The sequence below is a fragment of the Aquila chrysaetos genome, chromosome 13 (genome assembly GCF_900496995.4).
Source record: "Aquila chrysaetos chrysaetos chromosome 13, bAquChr1.4, whole genome shotgun sequence".
Classification (NCBI taxonomy): domain Eukaryota; kingdom Metazoa; phylum Chordata; class Aves; order Accipitriformes; family Accipitridae; genus Aquila; species Aquila chrysaetos.
The window spans coordinates 5,443,872-5,463,884 of NC_044016.1; the positions used below are offsets into that span (position 1 = coordinate 5,443,872).

Below are 20,013 nucleotides of genomic sequence, written 5' to 3' on the forward strand. Positions count from 1 at the left end.
AAGTGGTGGGCAGCAGCAGTGCAGCCGAGTCATTGGCTTGGGGAAGCGTTGGGGACCCAGCTCGGGGCGGCAGCGTTCAGAAACAGCCGATTCCCCGTCAAATTTGCACATGGAGGGATTTATTTTTAAGCGAGGGGAGGCGGCGAATAAAATGGCGACCGGGCCGCAAAACCCCGCAGCGGCCCCTAGGGGGCGCCGTATCCCGGCGCGAAAAGCGGGGCGGGCCTGTGTCGTACCCCCCCCCCCCCCCCCGCCCTGCTTTTCCTCGGCGTCGCGCCCCGCCTCAATATGGCGCCGCCCGATGCGGCTTCACCCGCCGGGAAGAACGGGCGGCGCCTGCCAGGAGCCGCCGACTTCCGCCGCCGGCCCATTTCCTGGAGGGCCGCCCTTAAACGCCGCCCGCCGCGGGCTGCCGCCGCCCGCCCCTCCCGCCCTGCCTCCGCGGCATGCCCACGCCGGGAGCCGGCGGCGTGAAGGGAGGCGTCTTCCACCGGCGCCGCTCGGCCGAGGCTGCGAGGAGGAGCGGCCTTTCTCAGCCTCCCGCGGGGACCGTTTGCTGACTGAAACCGCCGGCGCGGGTCGCGTAACGGGAGGCGGCCCTCGCGGGTGGGCGCTGGAGGGGAGCGAGGCCTGCCAGGCCGTCCCCCGGGCCCCGCCGCCCGCCCGCCCGGCCTGAGGGGGCATGCGGGGCTAGCCCGCGCCGGCAGCCAGCCAGCCAGCCAGCGGCGCTTCTCCTGCCCGCCGCCCCTCGCCCCAGCCCCGGTGGTCGCTGCGGAGCTGGCTTCAGGCGGCCCCAAGATGTTCAGCTGGCTGGGCACCGACGACCGCCGGAGGAAGGACCCCGAGGTGTTTCAGACGGTTAGCGAGGGCCTGAAAAAGCTCTACAAGACCAAGCTGCTCCCCCTGGAAGAGCACTACAAGTTCCACGAGTTCCACTCGCCGGCTCTGGAGGATGCCGACTTCGACAACAAGCCGATGGTGCTCCTCGTGGGGCAGTACTCCACTGGGAAGACCACCTTCATCAGGTAAAAGCCGGCCGCCTGCCTGCCTCCCTCCCGGGCGTGCCAGCACCCTCGGTGCCCGTGGGCCGTGGTGGGGCAGAAGAGGTCTCTGCTACCTGTGCTATGCCTGGATCCCTCTTCTGTTCCCCCCCTCCGTGCCCCTGGTGCCCATCAACAGCTTTCAGTTGAAAAGCCACCAGCACTCGAACTCCGAGAGCGTTCCTTTGCAAGGACAGGGTGGTGCGAGGTGTCCCACGAAACACCGACGTGGCAAAAAGTAGCCCGGAGCAGGGCTGAGGAGTGCGGGCAGGGCATTAGTGTGGATTAGTGTGGAGACGTGAGTCACTTGGGGCCCTCTTGTCTGTTCAAAGTGCAAAGGCTGTGGGATGCCTCACGCAGGGTATCCCTGTGACTGCTGAGGTCAGGGTAGCCCCTCTAACAACCATTCTTTTCAGCCTGATGGAGCGTTTGGGTGGTGGGGCAACCTATGGCTTAGGGAACCTTAAAGTGGGTGCTTGGGTTTGTAATGGTCTGTCTCTCACACTTGCATCTTTCTTTCCTTGCACTGTGCCCAGAGGCAATGCTCAGAGTCTAGTTTGAGAAACATGTGTGCTCCGGGGGGGGGGGGGGGTGTGGTGTGCACGAGAGAAGACCAAGATCTTCAGGGCTCCAAAAGTAAGCCCTGTTTTAACTGTCCAGCTCTGCTGAGATGCTGGGACCAGCAAGCTTGTTCCTAACTGTAAAGAAAGGGCAGCTGCCAGGAGCAGGTTTGATGTGAAACTGTCAGACAGAGGGTTAAACTTTTCCAGCTGGACTTGGTTGCAGGGATCTCTGTTCAGCCACACTGCTAGTTCAACTTGCAGCAACATTTCTCTTGGGATCATAGCTGAAGCTGTGCTGTCTGTGTTTCCTATGTGATTCATAAGCTTAGCATTAAATTCCAGCCTTTTTCTGGTGTGGCTGTGTTGAAATCTGTGGAATTACCCCAGTGTAAATCTGGATGCAAGCCACAAGCAGCCAGCCCTTTGTTCTACCAGTATTTCTTGGTGGAGGAGGGAGCTGTGGAGAGTAGAGAGGTGTGAATCAAATTGACTGTACCTCTTAAGGAGTGACCTTGAGAAGTGCAGGGTTTTTTTGTGTGTGTGCTGTAATATTCCAGCTACTCAGTGCCCCGGCCGGGAGCCAAGAACAGAATGCATTTCTGCTACCTTGTAATGCACCTGGCAAACAAAGTTTAAGAGTAAAAAGGCTTTTCTCATGTAAGCAGGTGAGGCAGATGGTGAAGGGGCATGAATGACCCTAAGAAGCATTTGGCACATGGTTGGAAAGGGAGTTACTCTTGTGAAAATTAGAGAGGCTAGCTTGGATAGCATCACTGTCTCATTCTACTCCAGATCTTTGTTCTGCGACTTGGTACCAAACCTATTTGAAAGGCTTTTTCTGTCCTCTGGGTTACTGACACTCAGAGCAGAACTTCCCATGAACACAAGGAGGTTGCTGAATATCCATTCCTGAGGTTGCTGGCTGTGTAACTAGAGTATCTCTTCCTAATGCTTCTCTGGATTGCCAGCATCAGTGTTACCCTGCAGTCTCACCTGCATACTGTTGTTAGCAGAGACTTCCTGCCTTTGCCCCTCTGTGTTCAGTGAAGTCCTTCTTCTCTAAGCCTGAGTTCCTTTTGCAAGCTCAGGTGCCTAAAGCATGTTCCAGGCAAAAGGAGAAGACTGAGTCTTCGCTTGTGAGATTGCAGCAGCACTGTTGCTCTGCTGTCAGCAAGCTGATCTGAGCCTCTCTTTGACCACTGCATTTAATTCGTGCTTGTGTCCTCTTCTCCCAGCCTTCTCTGTGAACAGGGCTGGGATGAGCCTACTCAGAGACTACGATCAAGCAGAAGTGACCAGGAGCTTCTGTTTTACAGGAGTGCAAAATGGACCTGAGAATGCCTTCCGGGAAGGCATAAGAAGTGAAAGTTGAGAACTCTTGGAGAACCCCCAGGGCCTCTAGTAGTAGGAGTGTGAGGGTCTGTTACTCTAGTATGCTCCCAACCAAAGGCAGGAGGTGCCAGAAAACTGAGTGGTGCTCATGATAGGCTTCCAGGGGGAGTTTGCAGGCATTGGTCACTAGAGAGCTGGGATAAGCACCAGATTAGCATCCAGAGTTATTGTGGGAAGGCGAGTGGGAGCTAAAACTGAGAGCAGGGAGGAGTTAAAGGGGACTGGGGGAGGAAGTGGGAGGGAAGACAACCATTATGTCTTGGCAGTAGAGTGAAGCAAGAAACCCTGTGGACATCTCTTCCACAATCTCTTCAGGATGGGGGATAATTGGTGTTATCCTTATGTATACACTCCACTCTAATATTGCACCCTGCTTGTACTGCCATGCAATTTAGGGAGATGACAGTGTCACTAAACACTCATGTGGAATGAACTCAGTCCCAGTTCACCTGGATCCCAGTATACCATTTAAAAAGAAAAGGACAAAGGACTTTAGTCACCTACCTGAGGTAGGCTTATCTCCTCAACATCTTCCCTTGTTCTTGGGGAATCTGAGGTGTAAGAAGGAAGAAATGCAAGGCTCTGAAGCACCTCAGCTGCAGCATTTTGCTGTGAGGCTGCTCTCTTGTCAGGAGCTGATGGCAGAAAGAAGGCAGTCAAGGTCAGCAGTGAGAAACATTCCTAGAGGCTGAGGTGGGGAGGAGGGAGGTGATTTGTGTGGGTCAAAGCCAGTGAAGCGAGACCAGAGCACTGGCTTGTTTTCAGTGGAACCAGGCTGTTTTCTCCCCTCCTTTCAGGGACCCAGGGAACTGAGCCTTATTTTGCTATGTGAAAGATGTAGCGTTGCTAACTGCAGCTTTTCCATTCCTGGTTCCTGCTGTATCCTCTTCTTCTGCACTCCCATTTATCTCCTCAGCATACATTTGGATGAGGCTTTTCTGCAGGGCTGGGGTCTGAAAGGCTGTAATGGTGAGGGCAAGGCAGCACCTCTACCTGGGAATATCTGACAGCCACAGCAGGATGTCGCTGGAGCCTGCCTTTATAATGTTATTGCTTTTTATGTTTCCTGTAAGAGGGTGGGAGTGCAGGACAGAACATTACTCTCCTAATTAACTTAGATTCAGTGGTCTTTTCTAAAAATAATCCTGGCTTCTGTCCAGCCATCCTGCTAATAAAATAAACAAGCCTGCCAGAGCGCTACTAACTGTCAACATGGCTTGCTTTTCTGGTGTTGCCACCCTTTCCTCCTACAGCTAATCATTTACACGTCCTGGCCTCTCCAGACTGTTTGTTACAGGCTGCATGCAGAGCTCTGGTGTGACCTGGCGTGTGGCCCTGAACCTTTCATCTCTGCCTGCACCAAGCAGTTGTCACCATTTCCTTCTGCTCTGCCCTTCTTCCCTTTCCCGCTTTGCATCACCTCTGCTGCCACACACAGCAGCATCCTGCATGGCTCCTGCATGACTCATCACAGGCAAACAGCCCCTTCCCCCACATCCTGCAGAACTCCTGCCTGGAGAGCCTGGGATCTCCTCGCCTGGGTCCTGTGCTGCTCCAAACCTGTCTGGGAAAGGGTAACCCAAGCCAGGCTGACACTAATGCAGCTTTCCTGCCCTTATCCCTCACCTCCTCCCCCCTCAGCAGGAGCACGGACAGGCCTGAAATGGGGCAAACAGTATGATGTTCCCAGCCACATACCAACTCCAGACACTCCTCCAAAAAGCAGATTGTCATAAAAAAACACCCCCAACATTCACCTCTTGCCTGGCATGCTTTGCAGGCTTCCCCAGCCTGGCTGGAGGTCACTCGCCCAGGCCCTTGAAAGTGTTCAGCAGCTCAGAGTAAGGCACGCTGCACTGGCAGGGGAAACTGCTCACTGTTGGTCAGTGTTTTTCACACTTATTGTTTGCTTTTCTCTCCCAGAAATCCCCACAAATGTGACAATTGCATGTGTTCTCTAGCTTGTTTCTGCTAGCAGAAGCAGCCTGTGGCACTGCCTAGCAGAATGGCTTTCCCCTTGTCAGACAGTGTCAATAAATCCCCTTGTATTTGTCCTGTGTACAATGAGATTCTTGTGCTGCAGTCACCCTGCTGCACAATGTACCTGAATCTCCCACAGAAGCCTTGCTTCAAATAGATGCTATGATACTAGGCAGTGCAAATCTTCATCTCTGCTTTCATGCCACTTGTTGCACATTAAATCAATTAACATTGGCTTGTAGCTAGTTCTATATGAGAGTGCTTTTGTTGCGATTTTTTTTTTTTTTTTTTTTTTAAGTCTTATACAAGAAATAAACACAGAAATGCTTTGAAACATTAGCTGAGTGGAGCTGTGATAAAATTCTTTCGAGCAGCCTGGCTGGAGAGGAGTATTGCTATTATATGCAGGACTTTTGCTTAGACTTTCTCAGAAGCTTTGTCTATAAATGACAAAACCCCCAGGCTTTTTTATTCTCCTGTTGTTCAAAAGCTATCGTACTACATGTGCATCTCAAACCTGTAAAAATACAAGCAGGTTATTGTTGTGGCAAGGCTGTGACGTGGCATTGGGGTTAAGGGGTGTTTCTCAAAAGCACTTGTTGCGTTTGACAATTGTTATCACTACCTGTTTCTTTTCTCTCTCTAGTATTTGCAAGTGGATAACGCAAAGATTCATTTCTGTGGATTCAGTGAATGCCCATCCATATATCACTCTTAAATATACCATGTCAGATGAAAAGCAAAGTACAGAGCGGGAGCACGGGAAAGCCTATAGCAGTGACTAGCATTGCAGCAATGTCCCTGGGGCTAACATTTTTGAATTGTGATCCAGGAGGCCTGAGCTTAGTTTCCAGAGTCCAGCCTAGTGGCTTCTAGAACATTCAGAGGATAGTGTACAGAGCCTTTGGTGAGAGAAAAGTAGCTCCTCCTTGCTCTCAGCAGCTTCAAGCTAGAGAGAAGTTACTGCAGCTGCCAGGAAGGTGTATTGTGATCTCCAGCCAGGGAGGTGTCACACACCAGCTTTAGCTGCAGTCTGCTTTTGTTAAGTAATGACCCACTTTCCCATATGGGAAAGTTCAAGGAACCCCTGCATAGGCTTTAGGTAGATAGGATGTATCCACCCTACAGTAGGAGGTCAGAGGGCTGTTCCCTTCCTGGAATCCTTCCTGGATTATTTCAATTTTTTGGAAATTGCTAAACAGCTGCTGTTTCATCTGAGTTGCTCCCATTAAGAGAGGTCACTTCTGGGGGCATTCTGGTGAGCACAGGACTTGGAAATCACTTTGGATGAAAGATAGAAGAAAATACATGATAAAATACCAATAAAGGAGGTGGTCAGATCCTAAGGGAATTATGGATATCATTGCTGGAGTTATTCTTGCTGCAGCTATTCTCTTCATTAATATGTACCAAGCCAGATAAGTAGCAGTGATTTGCAGTATGTCTTGGGTGTACGTTTGCTTGTTTTACCTCTGGATCCAGTTGATTTGGCCTTACCTATTGGGAACTGAAGATGTGTTTGCTGACATGGTGTCAATAAATAGCCCTGCTGAACAAGCACAATTTTTTGCTGTTCCCCAAACAGTGATTAACTCTGTTAAAATGATAGTGAAAGCAGGAACCCCTGAAAAGTTATCACAAGCCTTCATGCAAGTGGTCCTGTAGTCTCTCACATAGAAAACTTGCCCTCTCTGATGAGACTCACCTGAGTGAACCAATGCTGGTTGTTAAACATGCTGGTGTCAACCATGAAAAATCCTCAGTCCTTCTCCTGTTTCCTTTTTCCCTATCCCCTGAATCTAGTTTTAACAGCACAACAATTCTATATTTATCTTTCTACTTCTACTTTCTACCTACTAAAGATTAGGTCAAAGCACCAGAAGAGGAAGTGCCAGCTATCTGCTGGCAACAAGCAACACAGTATAATACTAACTTCCATAACCTGGTGGTCATTATGTTCCTCATGTAATAATCCAGAGCTTATCACCAGGTCAGGTGGTATGACACCATCCTGTACTGAGGGTTAGACCAGTTCTAGCTCCCTTTATGCAAGCCACATGGACGCAATGGTCTTGGTTTTCAGCACAGGACCAGCAGGTGGGATGTTTTCTGCACCCACAAACACAAACCTGACCTCAGTGATGGCATTTGGCTCCTTCATGAGCCAAAGGGAACTGTCCTATGCACACCATTGACCCACCCTGAATTTGGCATGGTAAGTCAGGGTGTGCTGCCAGGATCCTATTCAAAGTCCTACAGCCACATGGGTGACTATCTTTCTCTGAAATTTGCCAAACTGTAGCTTCAGACAGGCTGCCAGAGGCTTAGGAAATAAGGGATGCTGTGCTTACTGTGCTGTTTAGCTTGATAACAAATATTGGGATATACTCTGCCACCCACACGCTTAATGCTCAATATGCTTGAGCAGTTTGTCATGCAGACCTGTAGCTGTGTTGCAGAAGCACACAAGAAGGGACACTTGAGACTTCAACAGTCAAGTACGGGAGAAGCTGGCATTTGAGCAACTGATTTGGACTGGGGGCTAAGCACATTAGTTGGATGAGTCTGCTGAAATGAGCAGCGGTGAAGTAATTGATATTGGCACCAAAGGCCGGTAAGGTTTCAGGATTAACTCTGTGATTGCAGTGAACTGCTGTTTTTACTTTGCTATGCTAAGTCTGTTCCAAATGTCTTGAGGATTAAAATACACAAAATGATCAAACATGATGACAATCTCTTCCCAGCAGCTATAATCATCTCAATTTCTTAATCCACCTGAAATAAGAAAGCTTTAAACATGGAGATCCTGAGTAGAAAAGCTACCATGACGTTTATCGAACGATTCAGTGACAGTGCTAAAAATAGCCTCAGAAGGATCCATACTCTTGAGCTTCATAATTACACTGCAATCTTCAGTACAACTCATTTAGGACTTAGGCAGCTCATGTCTCATGCCTACACCCTGGGTTTTTTTTGTCTACAGGTACCTGCTGGAGCAGGATTTCCCAGGGATGAGGATTGGACCAGAGCCTACAACCGACTCCTTTATAGCAGTTATGCAAGGAGATGTGGAAGGAATCGTTCCTGGAAATGCATTGGTGGTGGATCCCAAAAAACCGTTCAGGAAACTCAACGCCTTTGGCAATGCCTTTTTGAACAGGTCAGTACTCGAGATCTTAGGTGCTCTGAAGAATAAAGCTAGAACCTAATGAGCAGCAGAGCTAGCAATTTAAAGGAATAAGGCATTACACTGTTCTTCCTTTTTTCCCCATCCACATGGCTGATGCAAAGCCATTCCAGTCCTACCGGGTGCACATCAGTCACTCAGTGAAGGGCAGATTAACAAATTCAAGTGGGACAAACCTTCATTTTACTTGAACAAACAAAACAAAAAACATAGCACAGCCTGTCAAGCTCATCCTGTAGGAGTCTAGAGGTAAATCTCTTTATTATGCTTTGCTCTCCCTTGCTTTTATATTCCTAACTTCTTCCATTCTGCCATCAGTTCAGTGCCCTGAAATTAAATAGTCCAACCAGACATAGCCACTAGAGTTAGTAGAGAAGTGGAACTGGCACCATATGCGCATCTCTGCGTTCTTGCATTTTTAAACATTGCTTGAATGCCCCCCTTGTAACAAAACCAGGCTCTCTCCATTCTAATGCCCTATACATATAACCTCAGGTGCAAACTGATGACAGCTCTAATATCTTTCCGTAAAAAAACTGTAGCAGGGGATTTGGACAGTGGCTCTGTGACACGAGGAATGTAACCTTTCCATCCCCTAGACCTAGCCCAACCATACCGAGTTGGATCTAGGCCTTGCAGGAAGCCAGCAGCACACACCCATATCCTAGATGAGCACAAACTGTGCTACAGCAGGCAGATGGGAACAAACTGACCGACTACACCCATCATTGGCGCCTTCCCTGCTAACACAGTGTGGGAGACGTAGCAAACATGGCAGCTGCTCAGCCAAACAACCAGGAAAGCTGGGCTTTGGCTTGCTTTCTAACTTCTGAGCTTAGAGAGTGTCTACCTAGAGAGTACATCATCTCCTACCAGCACTGACCACAGGAGTGCTGGTGTAAGCTGCAGTGAGACAGGAAAGGGGCCTGTGGAGAAACACGGGGAGAAGCTTGATGAGAGAAGAGGAACCTAGCTGGAGTTGCTACTATGCAGAGAACCTCACAGAGCCTCTGGAAGCAGTATCTGGTCACTACACAGGCTCATCATTCAAATACATCAACATGATCCTGCACCAGAGAGACTCTGAGATGTTTTCAATATTTTGTAGGGCCCAGAACATCTGCACCTGGCCAACAGTTATGTCAGGTGACTGCCCACTCCCTACATCAGGGGAGAAAGATTATTTGCCCTAAGAAAATAACAGGCCTCCTGCCTGGAGTGTGGAGATAGCGGATGAAGAGAACATCATTCAGAGCAGCTCTGCTGATAGCCAAGAACAGCTACAGCTAGCAGACAGTTCACTGCAGAGGAGAAGCAACATCAGGAGTAAGGAGGCCACGCATGGAGGGCAAAAAAGCAAATGCTCCTGAACTGGACTGATTAATGTGTCCTGAATGCAATTTGCTCCTAATACAGCAAGGGATCTCTGTGTCCGTTAGCCTAGTTCACTGTATCATGCAGTGCTCTTCTTACTCTCCTGCTCCTCTTCCTTCTCCTGCGAGGAGGGAGTCAAGTGTGTGCCTGTGAGGACAGAAGGGCAGAGGGGCACAGCAGTGACTCAGCAGCAGCAGAAGTGCAGTCCTGCTAGCGATGCAGGGAGTAGCCAAAACAGCCAATTAACCCCTTTTCTGCTGACAGATTAAAAAAGGGGGTAACAATTTCTTAACTAGCAGAGGAAGACATGCTAAGAGGGACTAGCTCAGCAGTGTGAGCATCACAGCTAATTAGGAAATTAAGCACATGCAAGAATTGACTCGGAGGGCCAGAAATTTAGCAGATATAAGTCAGGGTGCATCCACTGGACTGGATCAAGCCACCCACACTTACCCCTGTTGTGGGCCTGGCTTCTTGGCAAGAGACAATGCAGAGCTGTCTCTGCCTTGCACATATCTTGCTGCTGCTGTGTGTATGCCAAGGCACTGACCTCAGCTAGGAGGCTGTGAGCAGGAAATTTGGAGAAGGGAGGTAATCTCCAGGAGCCACCCCTCTAAGCTGAGATAAGAGAGTGACCCTGGGCAAGTCTGCTTTACCCGTAGATGGTTAAAGGTAACAACTGGCTATGGGCACCAGTGGAAAGGAACAGAGCAGCACAAGGCAGCAGCATTCACATAGACCATGCTGGTCTTGGCTGAGAGGTGGCAGCCCATGGCACTGTGTCATCTGGGGTGCAGAGCCTGCTGCTCCAGAGGAGCTAAGCGGAGGACCAGAAAGAGTGAGCATCCAGCCTCAGCTGGTACTCCCTTCCCAGCAGAAACTGGGATCTACTGCCTTCCAGGAAGCCAGGGAAGAGTGGTAGTCAGGATTTGGCTGAGAGGCAGCAACTAATTGTGCTGCTCAGAGCCTGTCTCCTCCATCCCTTCATTCCCAGGAGATGGAGTGCCTGCCCATACCTTCCTGGCTAAGGAAGGGCATTCTGCTAAAGGCAGAGATAAGGCTGACAAGCTGCCTAGGGCTGAAAAGAGGGTAGCAGCTCTGCAGTACCCTGTCTCTTGTCTGCCTCTCCTTGCCCCAGGTGGTTCCTGGGTACTGAGAGAAGGGCTTGTTTTCCTCACTCCAACTCTGCTGGCAGTACCCCAGCTCTGGAGGGATCCCAGCAGAGAAATTGCAGGTTGCACCTTGTTATCAGGAGGACTTGTTTGGCACCAAGGGCCTGGAGCAAAATCAGGAATCTCAGCCATTACTTTCATATCACATTGGCTTGGTTGCAAGATTCCTCCCACCCCCAAAGTCTGTCTTGGGAAGCTAAGGTGGAATCAGCCCTGCTTTTGTGGTGTAAACAGCGGGAGACATCACAGATAACAGGTTCCTCCTTCACCCCCATGCTCTACCTGTAGAGGTAGTGGAAGTCTAGATTGGCAGCACATTCTTTCCTTCATATGGCCCATGCAGAATTAGGTCATGCTCCCTGAGATCCTGCAATTCTGCTTGGACAGCAGGAAGGCAGCAGCCTTAACAACCTTGCCAACAGAACCAGAATGCACTCACTCATGCTGGCCTCTGACCTTGTATCTGAAATCTCCTGTGGAGTACTTTACCTAGAGAAACTGGTGGAAAATCCCCTTGCCTGAGCCATTTAATATTAGACCACAAGGAATGCTCAGGGCTGTAACAGTGGCGAGCAAACATGGGCTGGCAGGACAGGGGAATAACATGACCTCCTGAGCCTTTTGTTCTCTGCTGCTCTGCCTGGCACTCAACAGGAGAATCAAGCCAGTCCCCCGCTTCTACATGAGGTGTTACACATTCAGAAATGCTCCCTGTTGCAACCTACCAAGCTGCAGATGTGAGAGAGAGAGGCTGTAATATGTGGTCTGAAATAGCGGACAGCTTAGGAGAGAAGACACTCATCTAACCCATGAGGATTCACTCTTGTCAGAATCTTCTTGGAGTCATGCAAGTAGAAAAATTGGGGTGGGGTTGTAGCATAGCCTGAAGGAGCTCATAGCTGTGGGGACTTCAGCAGAACCAGCCACTCAGAGCGCTTCAAGGCTCTGTCTGCCTTGACTGCATCTAGTGGCCCTTGTGCCAACCCCCATCCTTTATGTGGTTCTGCTTCCTCCCACAGTAATGTGTTTTTTATGCCTGGAAGTCACACCACCCTATTAATATGCTTACATACGTATACACACACATATTTATAGCTCCTGGAATGCCATCACAAAAAGGCTATCCCTGAAATGCTACTGGGAGCCATGTAAGTGGATAGGCTTTTACTGTCCTTTGCGTTACCAGCAACTGAAATAGATGAGCTGCAACCCACTACAAGAAGCACAAGTTACTCCTCTTAGGCAGTCATTTGCATAGCTACAAGATGGGGAACAACTAGCTAAAGAGCAATTACACAGAAATGGAGCTGCAGAGGGGGGAAGAGTGAATTACAAACTGAATGTAAGTCCACAGTGTCATACTGCTGTTACAAAAGCAAACATCTTGCTGAGATACATAAACAGGACTGTCATATGTAAGAGATAAGGAGCAATCCATCCACTCTGTTCACCACTGGCAAGCTCACAGCTGGATTACCACGTCAGCTTGGGGCATCATGCCTGAAGAAATATGTGGAGTAGTTTGAGAGGACCCAAAGGAAAGCTGCAAGGGTCTTCAGGGATTTAGAAATGAGCTGGAAAGGCAGCTAGAGAGAACAGAAGGAGATTGGGGGGGAAAAAAAAACCAACCTGTTTTCTTTAGAGGAAAGACTGGGGGGAGACAGGATGGCAACAGTATACGTTGTGACAAGAGGGGAAAAATAAATCATTTTCCACATTTACTGTGTTTGAGACTGGAAGGCATTGTAGCATGGGAGATTTAGGTTAGACATTAAGAAAAAGAGGTTTTGCTGTAAGGGTAAGTAATGGAGTAGACTTCCAGCAAATGTTGGTGCATCTGCATTGTTATGGATTTGAAGAACACTTTAGACAAATATCTGATTGATCCTGCCTTGAGGCAGGAGGATAGACTAAGTGACCCCTTGAGAAGTCATGCTGCCGATGCTTTAGGATTTCCGTGTCACAAGAATAGCACGCTTTCTGTCTAAGACCAGATTTGAAGAGAACAAAAATCCTGCAACGTTGCTGATTTTTAATTATTTTTTTTTAAACGAGTTACTTCAGTTCACTTGAGTTCAGGACTCTGCAGGGGAACGCTTAAGTGAAGAAAAACAAATACCACTTCTTGCTAAAATCTAAACAGCAAATGAAAACATTTGGATTTCCACATTTTCATTAATAATTCACAATTTGGGGGCCACATAAAAACCCTGTCATAGGTCATGACTGAGACCCATGTTCCAGAAGCAGCAAAATAGTCAGAGAAAGTGCTTGGTTCTGGCTTCTTTCTCATTTCTTTAAATCAACAGTAGCTCCAAGCTCCAACTGAAGACTTGTAAGTGAGATCAGAGCCTGGCTTGTCCCATGCTGCCTGTGATGTTCAGCACATCATAAATACCTTTTGCTTTTACTTTAAACACATGTATTTTCACACAGGTTCGTTTGTGCCCAGCTACCTAATCCAGTGTTAGAGAGCATCAGCGTCATTGATACACCAGGAATCCTTTCTGGAGAAAAACAGAGAATTAGCAGAGGTAAGTCTCAAGTTCACTTTTCTTCCAAACGTCAGTAGTGAAAACCAAAGGGACTCTATACAAGTTTTGCCTCAAGCTGTACAAGCTGTAGACAGAAACACTAGTAGGAGCCTCTCAGAGATACAGCATGACTTTACCAATGTCCCTTTGGACTTGATTTGCAATCTGCTATAGAGAATTGAAATGCTTTCAGGGAAGGTTGCTGACAAGGTCAGCAGTACCTGTGTCACAGTCCAGTATTTCCCAGTGGAACAGATTTCCATCGGAAAGAGTCAATCTATACTTATCTGCTTTGCAGAAACACTTGCTTTCAGTGACTTATTGATGAGCAATAGGCAAGGCTCCCATGGCAATCAACCTGGTTTCTTTTGAGCTGACCTAGCAGTTTGCTTGCACTGTCCAGGCTTCCTAAATCTAGTGCAGGACTGGATTGGGCTTAAGAGCCATTGGCACCCAGGTTCTTCATTGCAGTGGGGAGTCTGGATGCTAAATGGATCTGATGAATAGCACAGAGTCTCTTAGTGAACTTCTAAGTGTCTCAGGCTGACCCTCTGAAGTGGGCAACATCCTGATGCTTTAAGACTAACATCTGTGTTCGCTTTCTTGCTCTGTAAGGTAATGGTGGCATAGCTCGCATTTCTTGCAGGTTCCTTAGACAAAGCTGGTAGCTATGCATCATTTCATTGCAAGAAAGCCAAGAGTAGTAATTGCAGCATTCAGGATTGAGAAGATCAGTTCTCATTCACACTGCCTATTAACAATGCACAATTAAGTTTCAGCAGCACAGGCTCTACCCAAAGTGCTGAGGCCTTTCCCATATTTTGGTGTTCTGTCCTGTAAGATTTCTGATGACTCATGCCTTTCCCACTTCTATAATGCTCCTTGCATTGAAATTGTTCTTGGAAACTTCCTTTTCTCTTTTAATTGAGCAGCCACCTTGCACAGAGCTAGGTCTTTATTTTACTGGGATCTTGCACCATGGGGACCTTAGCTAAAGAAGCATCAATAAAGCTATAAAGGACAGCTAGAGTTAGCTGAAAACTCACATTAAGCTTTTTCAGCATGGGTCTCTGCACTGCTAGGGGATCATAAATTCCTTCCAGGCAGTCTACAAAAGGTAACAAGATGCACAAGCCTTCATCAGAAGGTTGAAGAACATGCTGTGCAGGCATTCCTCCCTTCAGCAGAAGGTGTTTAAAAGTGGAGATAAACATGGTGTAAATATTTTTCAGTCAAAAAATGCCACTGAAAGCAACCAGTTCTCTTGTGGACCTATCACTGTGAAGAAAGCTTGCTTAGGAGAAAATATTTTTGTAAAAAATAAATAAATAAATTGTATGCCAGTCAGAATGGACCTATTTCAAGTCCCAAAAAAGATTCCATAGCCCCTTTCCTGAATCTCCTCACCAATTCAAATCCTGACATATATTGCAAGATTTTCCTATTTTGCAGGTATTTCCAGTACTAAAAATATCCTCCTGCAAAATGTACTGGCACTGTTATAAAAGTCACTGGTGCACTTTGACCCAAGCCAGTAACGCTTCTCCAAACATCTGGGAACAGCTGAGGGAATGTTCCTTATAAGCAGACAATGCTAAAAGGGAGTCCCAGTTCTCTAAGCTTTTGCACACTATACCTATTTGTAGAACTGGAGGCCTGTCTCAGCATGTGGGGCAGGTTTTTCCTGGACAACTTTTCTGCCCTTAGTGCAATTAAGTGCTTGTGCATTGGCCCTGTGACTACAGTGTGTGGTCACTCCACCCTTTTGCTGGGAGGTGAGAACTCTAGATGGAGCACAGCCATCTCCTGCTCATCCTACCATCCCAGGAATTTGGTCTGCTACACCTCCAGCCAGACAAGGAGGCTGTCACAACCTGGCTGTCAACTGACCTAATCACAACAGTTAGAAGTACAGGGTAGGTGGGATTTCACTGCATTGCTGTTTATGTCCAGGACAGCCTGAAACTGGTCACATGGGCCACATCAGGTGCCCTTTCAATAGCTACAAGATTACAATAGCTACAAGATCCTCATCTGGTTTAGATCAATGTAGCTTTGTTGAAGCTGACAGAACTCCAGCAATTTCTGTCTGCAGGGGATCCAGCCCAGGGAGTAGGAAGAGTCAAGAGTGCTGAGGTGCTTATGTTTAGGAAGGGCTGCTGCCAGGCATTGGTTTGAGCTTATCTCAAGGAAGCTGATGTTTGAAAGGGAGGGCTTACCTCCCAGCTCCCATGGAAGAGGAATAGGAAAAAGAGGTGAGGCTGGTGCCTTTGCCACCAAGCTTACGAGCCAGCTGTCCTCATTAGCAAGTTGGTTTTGGAGGCAGATAGAGCAATAATGTGGTTTCTAGGCAGAAAACAAGACAGTGCTGAAAACTGCTGGCACAACAAAATGCTCCTGCCCTTCTATACCTTCCCAGCCTGCTCAGATTTCACTTGGGAATGAAGCAAGACCTGAGGGCGTCTTACAGAGGTTTCCCAAGAGACACTGAAGTTTCTTAACTGCTGGGAACAGGGAAGCTCTTCTTACCCCTGTTGTTTGCTAGTAGTAGGTTTTTAAGACCCTCAGACTGGGGTACCTGTGATACAAGGTCAGGGAAGGAAGTAGATAGTAAAGCAGCTTTCTCTCACAAATTTGAGGGGAAAAGTAAAGATGCGTAAGATGTGGCAGGCTTTCCCAGCCTGCCCATCCCATGAGAACCAGCAGCATTTCTAAAAATAGGAAATTCCTCTCACTGGGAACATCACAAGTCTGTCTCCTTTCCCATTAGACGTCAAGAGCATTAGCTAATCTATACAGTGCCAGCTTGGCAGAATACTGTGGTATCAAAGCTTAGCAATCCATGAAGGCCACCTTATATCCCTGAATTTCAAGGCAATAGCTGTTCCTGTTACTGCATCCGTGTTTCAAGGAGCAGGAGTGAGGAAACTGGGTTTAAAGGAATGATTCAGGGGCCAAGACCAGGTTCTGAAGCTTTTTATTTGTCTGAATTCAACTCTGAATTAAATTCACTGCCTTGTTGCTGTTGGGAAGACTTAATGTGACAGATAAGACAATCCCTTCCCTGATGGACAGCAAGCATGCAGAAGGACCAGCGTACCAGTGTTAGCACTAGCAGCAGTCAGCCTCGTGTAGCCAGCAGCAGGGCTTTGCAAATGGGTAGCAAGCTTTCCTCCAAGGAATGCTGTATAATCCTGAGAAACAGAGCTCTGTGCTGGCTGTCTTCCAGGACACCACTACATGGTCTTAAGTGCCACCTTCCCCTCACAGAGAGCCCATGAAGTTTCCCAGTAGCAGACCTGCAGGCTTAAGCCTGTCAAGCAGTTGAGGGTGATGCAGTCTGTCATAGCTGAAGTCCACATCCCCTCAGCATGCAATGAAATCACCAGCACTGACACAGCTGCTGCTACTCTCAGGCTCTGCTAAAAAGTGTAGCCAAGGAGCTGCCTGCAGTGATTTGTCCTACTGAGCTCCTGTGGCTCATGCACTTCTTCGTGGTGGACACCCATGGTGTCACAGGTGTGGTAGCTAGACCCCTAGGATATACAGGTTTCATTTACAGGCCTGGTGGGAAGTGTTCCTAGGACATCATGGCCCAAAGCATCCTGCCCTTCATTGCTTCTGTATTATGCTTGCCTGGAGAACAGCCATTTCTCTTCTGGTGTTTTTCACATACTGGGACATAGATCTATGTCCACATGTAAAGAACTAGTCATTGCATTACCTTGTCCCTCCTTTCTTTTATTGTTTGCAGCTGAGCACGAGGCAACAGCAGGCTGCAAGGATGCCCATAGGGGAGGTATTTGTACCAAAGCAGCAGAGTCTTGGCTGCATTGACAAATTGATAATAATACGGATGCCATCCATTTGCAAAACACTGTTCTGGTGTCACATAATAAGCCTAGGCCATGCTGCTGGGAGGGAAGATGCGAAAGGGATGACTGTACTGAAATAAATGAGGACAAATGGGAGACCTGCAGGTCAGGTCATGCAGTACAGCAGAGCCAGGGCAGGTGTTAGGACTTCCTCATAATTCATCATCTTGTGCAGTCTGCCATGCTAATTGAGCCACCTGGTAACAGCAACTCATGCACTTCAGTAGCAGTGGCATCCCTGGGGGCTGAGCGTTACATGCTCTGCTAACCGTCAATCTCAACCTGCACATGCCCTGAGCTAAGCTGGCTGCCAGGTTCAGTGATGCCCTGGCCAAGTTGTATTTGATCCCTGTTTCAGAGTAGTACTTTCTGAATATATCCTGAACACTTAGTTCATCTTCACCCTGTATCTGTCGCCTCCTCCCTTCCCGCATTAGCAGTGAGCACAAGGTCCTAGCCAGGAGGTAAGGACTGGCAGCATCATTCCCCATTGGCTTCTTTCCAGTATGCGCTATTCCAGCCTTCCACCCAGTTCCTTTCTGCTGGCTGCAGTGTAGCCCAGGCTTCCCATAGCCAAGGAAAAAAACACTAGCCTTGCTGTGTCTCCTGGGAATGAAGAATTCCCAAGTGACCAGTAGCTTCAGCACCAGGGATATTTAGTCACTTACCAGCCTGACAGTGAGAAGAAAAATGCTAATGGCAACAGTCTTCGGCAGTGCAGAGCTCTCAGACTGACTGTGTCTCAAATAGCCATGCTTGGAAGGGAAAGGCAAACACCAAGGGAATTGATGTTCTCCCACTTCATGCAACATTGTTTAGGGTACAAGGGCAGCAAGAAAATACTTCTTCCGAAGAGTTTTGTCATGTGTGCTAGCAACAGCATGATACACAACTGAAAGCATCCACCCTGAAAGCCTCTAAAAGGGAGGCAAATATTTGCTATAATACTCCCCACTGCTGATGTTTGCTTATATTTTTTATTTAACTCTGCCTGGGAGGGTGAAAGTGCACTGGTTAGTTTTGACTTTGCAGTTCACCTCCATTACTGCAGTGCAGTAGCCGCTCTGCCAACTTGACTGATTTTATCACAGTCGTCACAAACACATACTGTTCCACTGAAAGGCTCAGCTCCTACAGTCACACAGTTCTGCACTTCCTCTAAGAGCAATGCAAAAATGAGCAGAAAATCTACACAGTTCTCGTCCTTTTTATTCATAGAAATTTGTGAAGCCATGAGCCTAACTCTTCTGACGTGAAAGCAGGATGCAATCAAAAACTCGAGATTATATTTGGGTTTTGGGAAGACCAAAACATGATTTTGTTCAGGAAGAGGGGCTGTCTTCATGATTTGAGTTGGAAATACTGCTATATTTTGCAGTTCCAGAACTGGAAGAGAAAAAAATAATGCAGAAGAACCGAGATTAAATAGTTGCACAGATAAAGGGCTGGGCTTTTTTTTTTTTTTACTCCTGTTAATGTATAGCAAGCATTTAATTTGTGTTACCAAACAAGTCTGATTTTTAGAACAGCTGTTCAATTTGTCCATTTTAGCGTCCACTGTGCACTCCAGAAATATGCTAAGTATCTATTACATCAAGGAAAGATAGTCATGCCCATCACTGTCTAATCAATTTGCATTATTTATGCCCATCATGTATTCTATCACCATCCTGAGTAACAATGGAGAAGGACTGTGTTTCCTGCTCGCTGGTAGCTATCAGTTACTGATGGCCATTTCAGGCCAGGTTTTCAAACATGATTTCTCCCCAGATTTAAACTATGTGTACTGGGAGAATTCAGTTTATGTTTGGACACTATAGTAAAGAAACTTCCTTGAAATTCCAGCTATGCGTCAGCACTGCTGTGCACTGACCTCTCTGGAGAACTTGGCCTATATTCAGATGCCTTCTGAAGTCTCAAAATCTGGCTAGAAACTGTTCTCAGGATTGGCCCAAGTACCAGGAAGTAGTCAGTCCATCTGTCACAAATGACAAAGATATAAACGTGTAAAGGGTAGAGGGGACAAGTTCTGCTGTGTGTACACAGAAGCTAAACAGGCTGTTAATAAGGAAACTTTGCTCTGGGCAATGCTCTTGTCAGTTTTACTCCACCTGATTTGAATATGCCTAGTGAGTTTTCACTCAATTTCCACTGACATAAAGCAAGAGCCCTGTCAGGCTCCTGGACTCTTCCCAGCCCTGAAACCTTGCAGTAAACAAAATGAAAGCAAAAGGCCACACAGTCTGCCACTCCGGGTACTGATTAACGTAAATGTTAGCATTAGAAATCCAACACCCACCCATCTTTCCTAGCTGAGAACATAGGCAGATTTGCTGTGCTTTGAGTCCTTTTGCCTTTGCTTTGGAAACCTTTAAGTCTCCAAAATGTATGTAATGCTTCTATTGGTTCTTGGTACTGAGGGGGAGGAGGTGCAGAGCACTGGCTGGAGGATGTAGCTCCTAGTGCTGTGAATCAGCAGCTCCAGGACAGATTATTTCTTTGAGTATAGTCAAAGACAGAAGTAATCAGCAAGCTGAGGCCTGCTCTAGAAATTATGACATGTAACATTCATAGAAATCTTTTCATCCTGAAGGACTTCTGTCTACTTCCCAACACACCCACAGATGTACGTTACAGGAATCTCTTTATAGCCCCTTGGAAGGCAGCCACTTCCAGAGAGGAGTATGGCAGCTTTTTACAAAGATGGTTTAGGATGAGCTGCAGTGAGGTATATCCAATACCCATCCCTCACTGTCTTCTTCCCTTCTGTCCTCTCCTTGCTGGCACCATCAGCTCCTCACCTTGAGAGAAACTTGCCCAAATCACTGTTCTTCCACCCAGTCCCAGCTGTTTCATCTCTCATACTCTTCCCCAGCACCCTCCTCTCTCCACTGCA

At 47.6% G+C, this 20,013-nt stretch overlaps 1 protein-coding gene across 1 annotated transcript in view; it reads left to right on the forward strand.

Annotated features, from left to right (window-relative positions):
* Positions 1-436: 436 nt before the first annotated feature.
* EHD3 (EH domain containing 3) overlaps positions 437-20,013 on the forward strand; it is a 30,320-nt gene continuing 10,743 nt past the window's right edge. Inside the window, exons 1-3 of the mRNA XM_030035510.2 lie at positions 437-1,025; positions 7,959-8,135; positions 13,145-13,242. Of these exons, the coding sequence (XP_029891370.1) occupies positions 799-1,025; positions 7,959-8,135; positions 13,145-13,242 (502 nt within the window). The 5' untranslated portion in view covers positions 437-798. The remainder of the gene's footprint in view (positions 1,026-7,958; positions 8,136-13,144; positions 13,243-20,013) is intronic.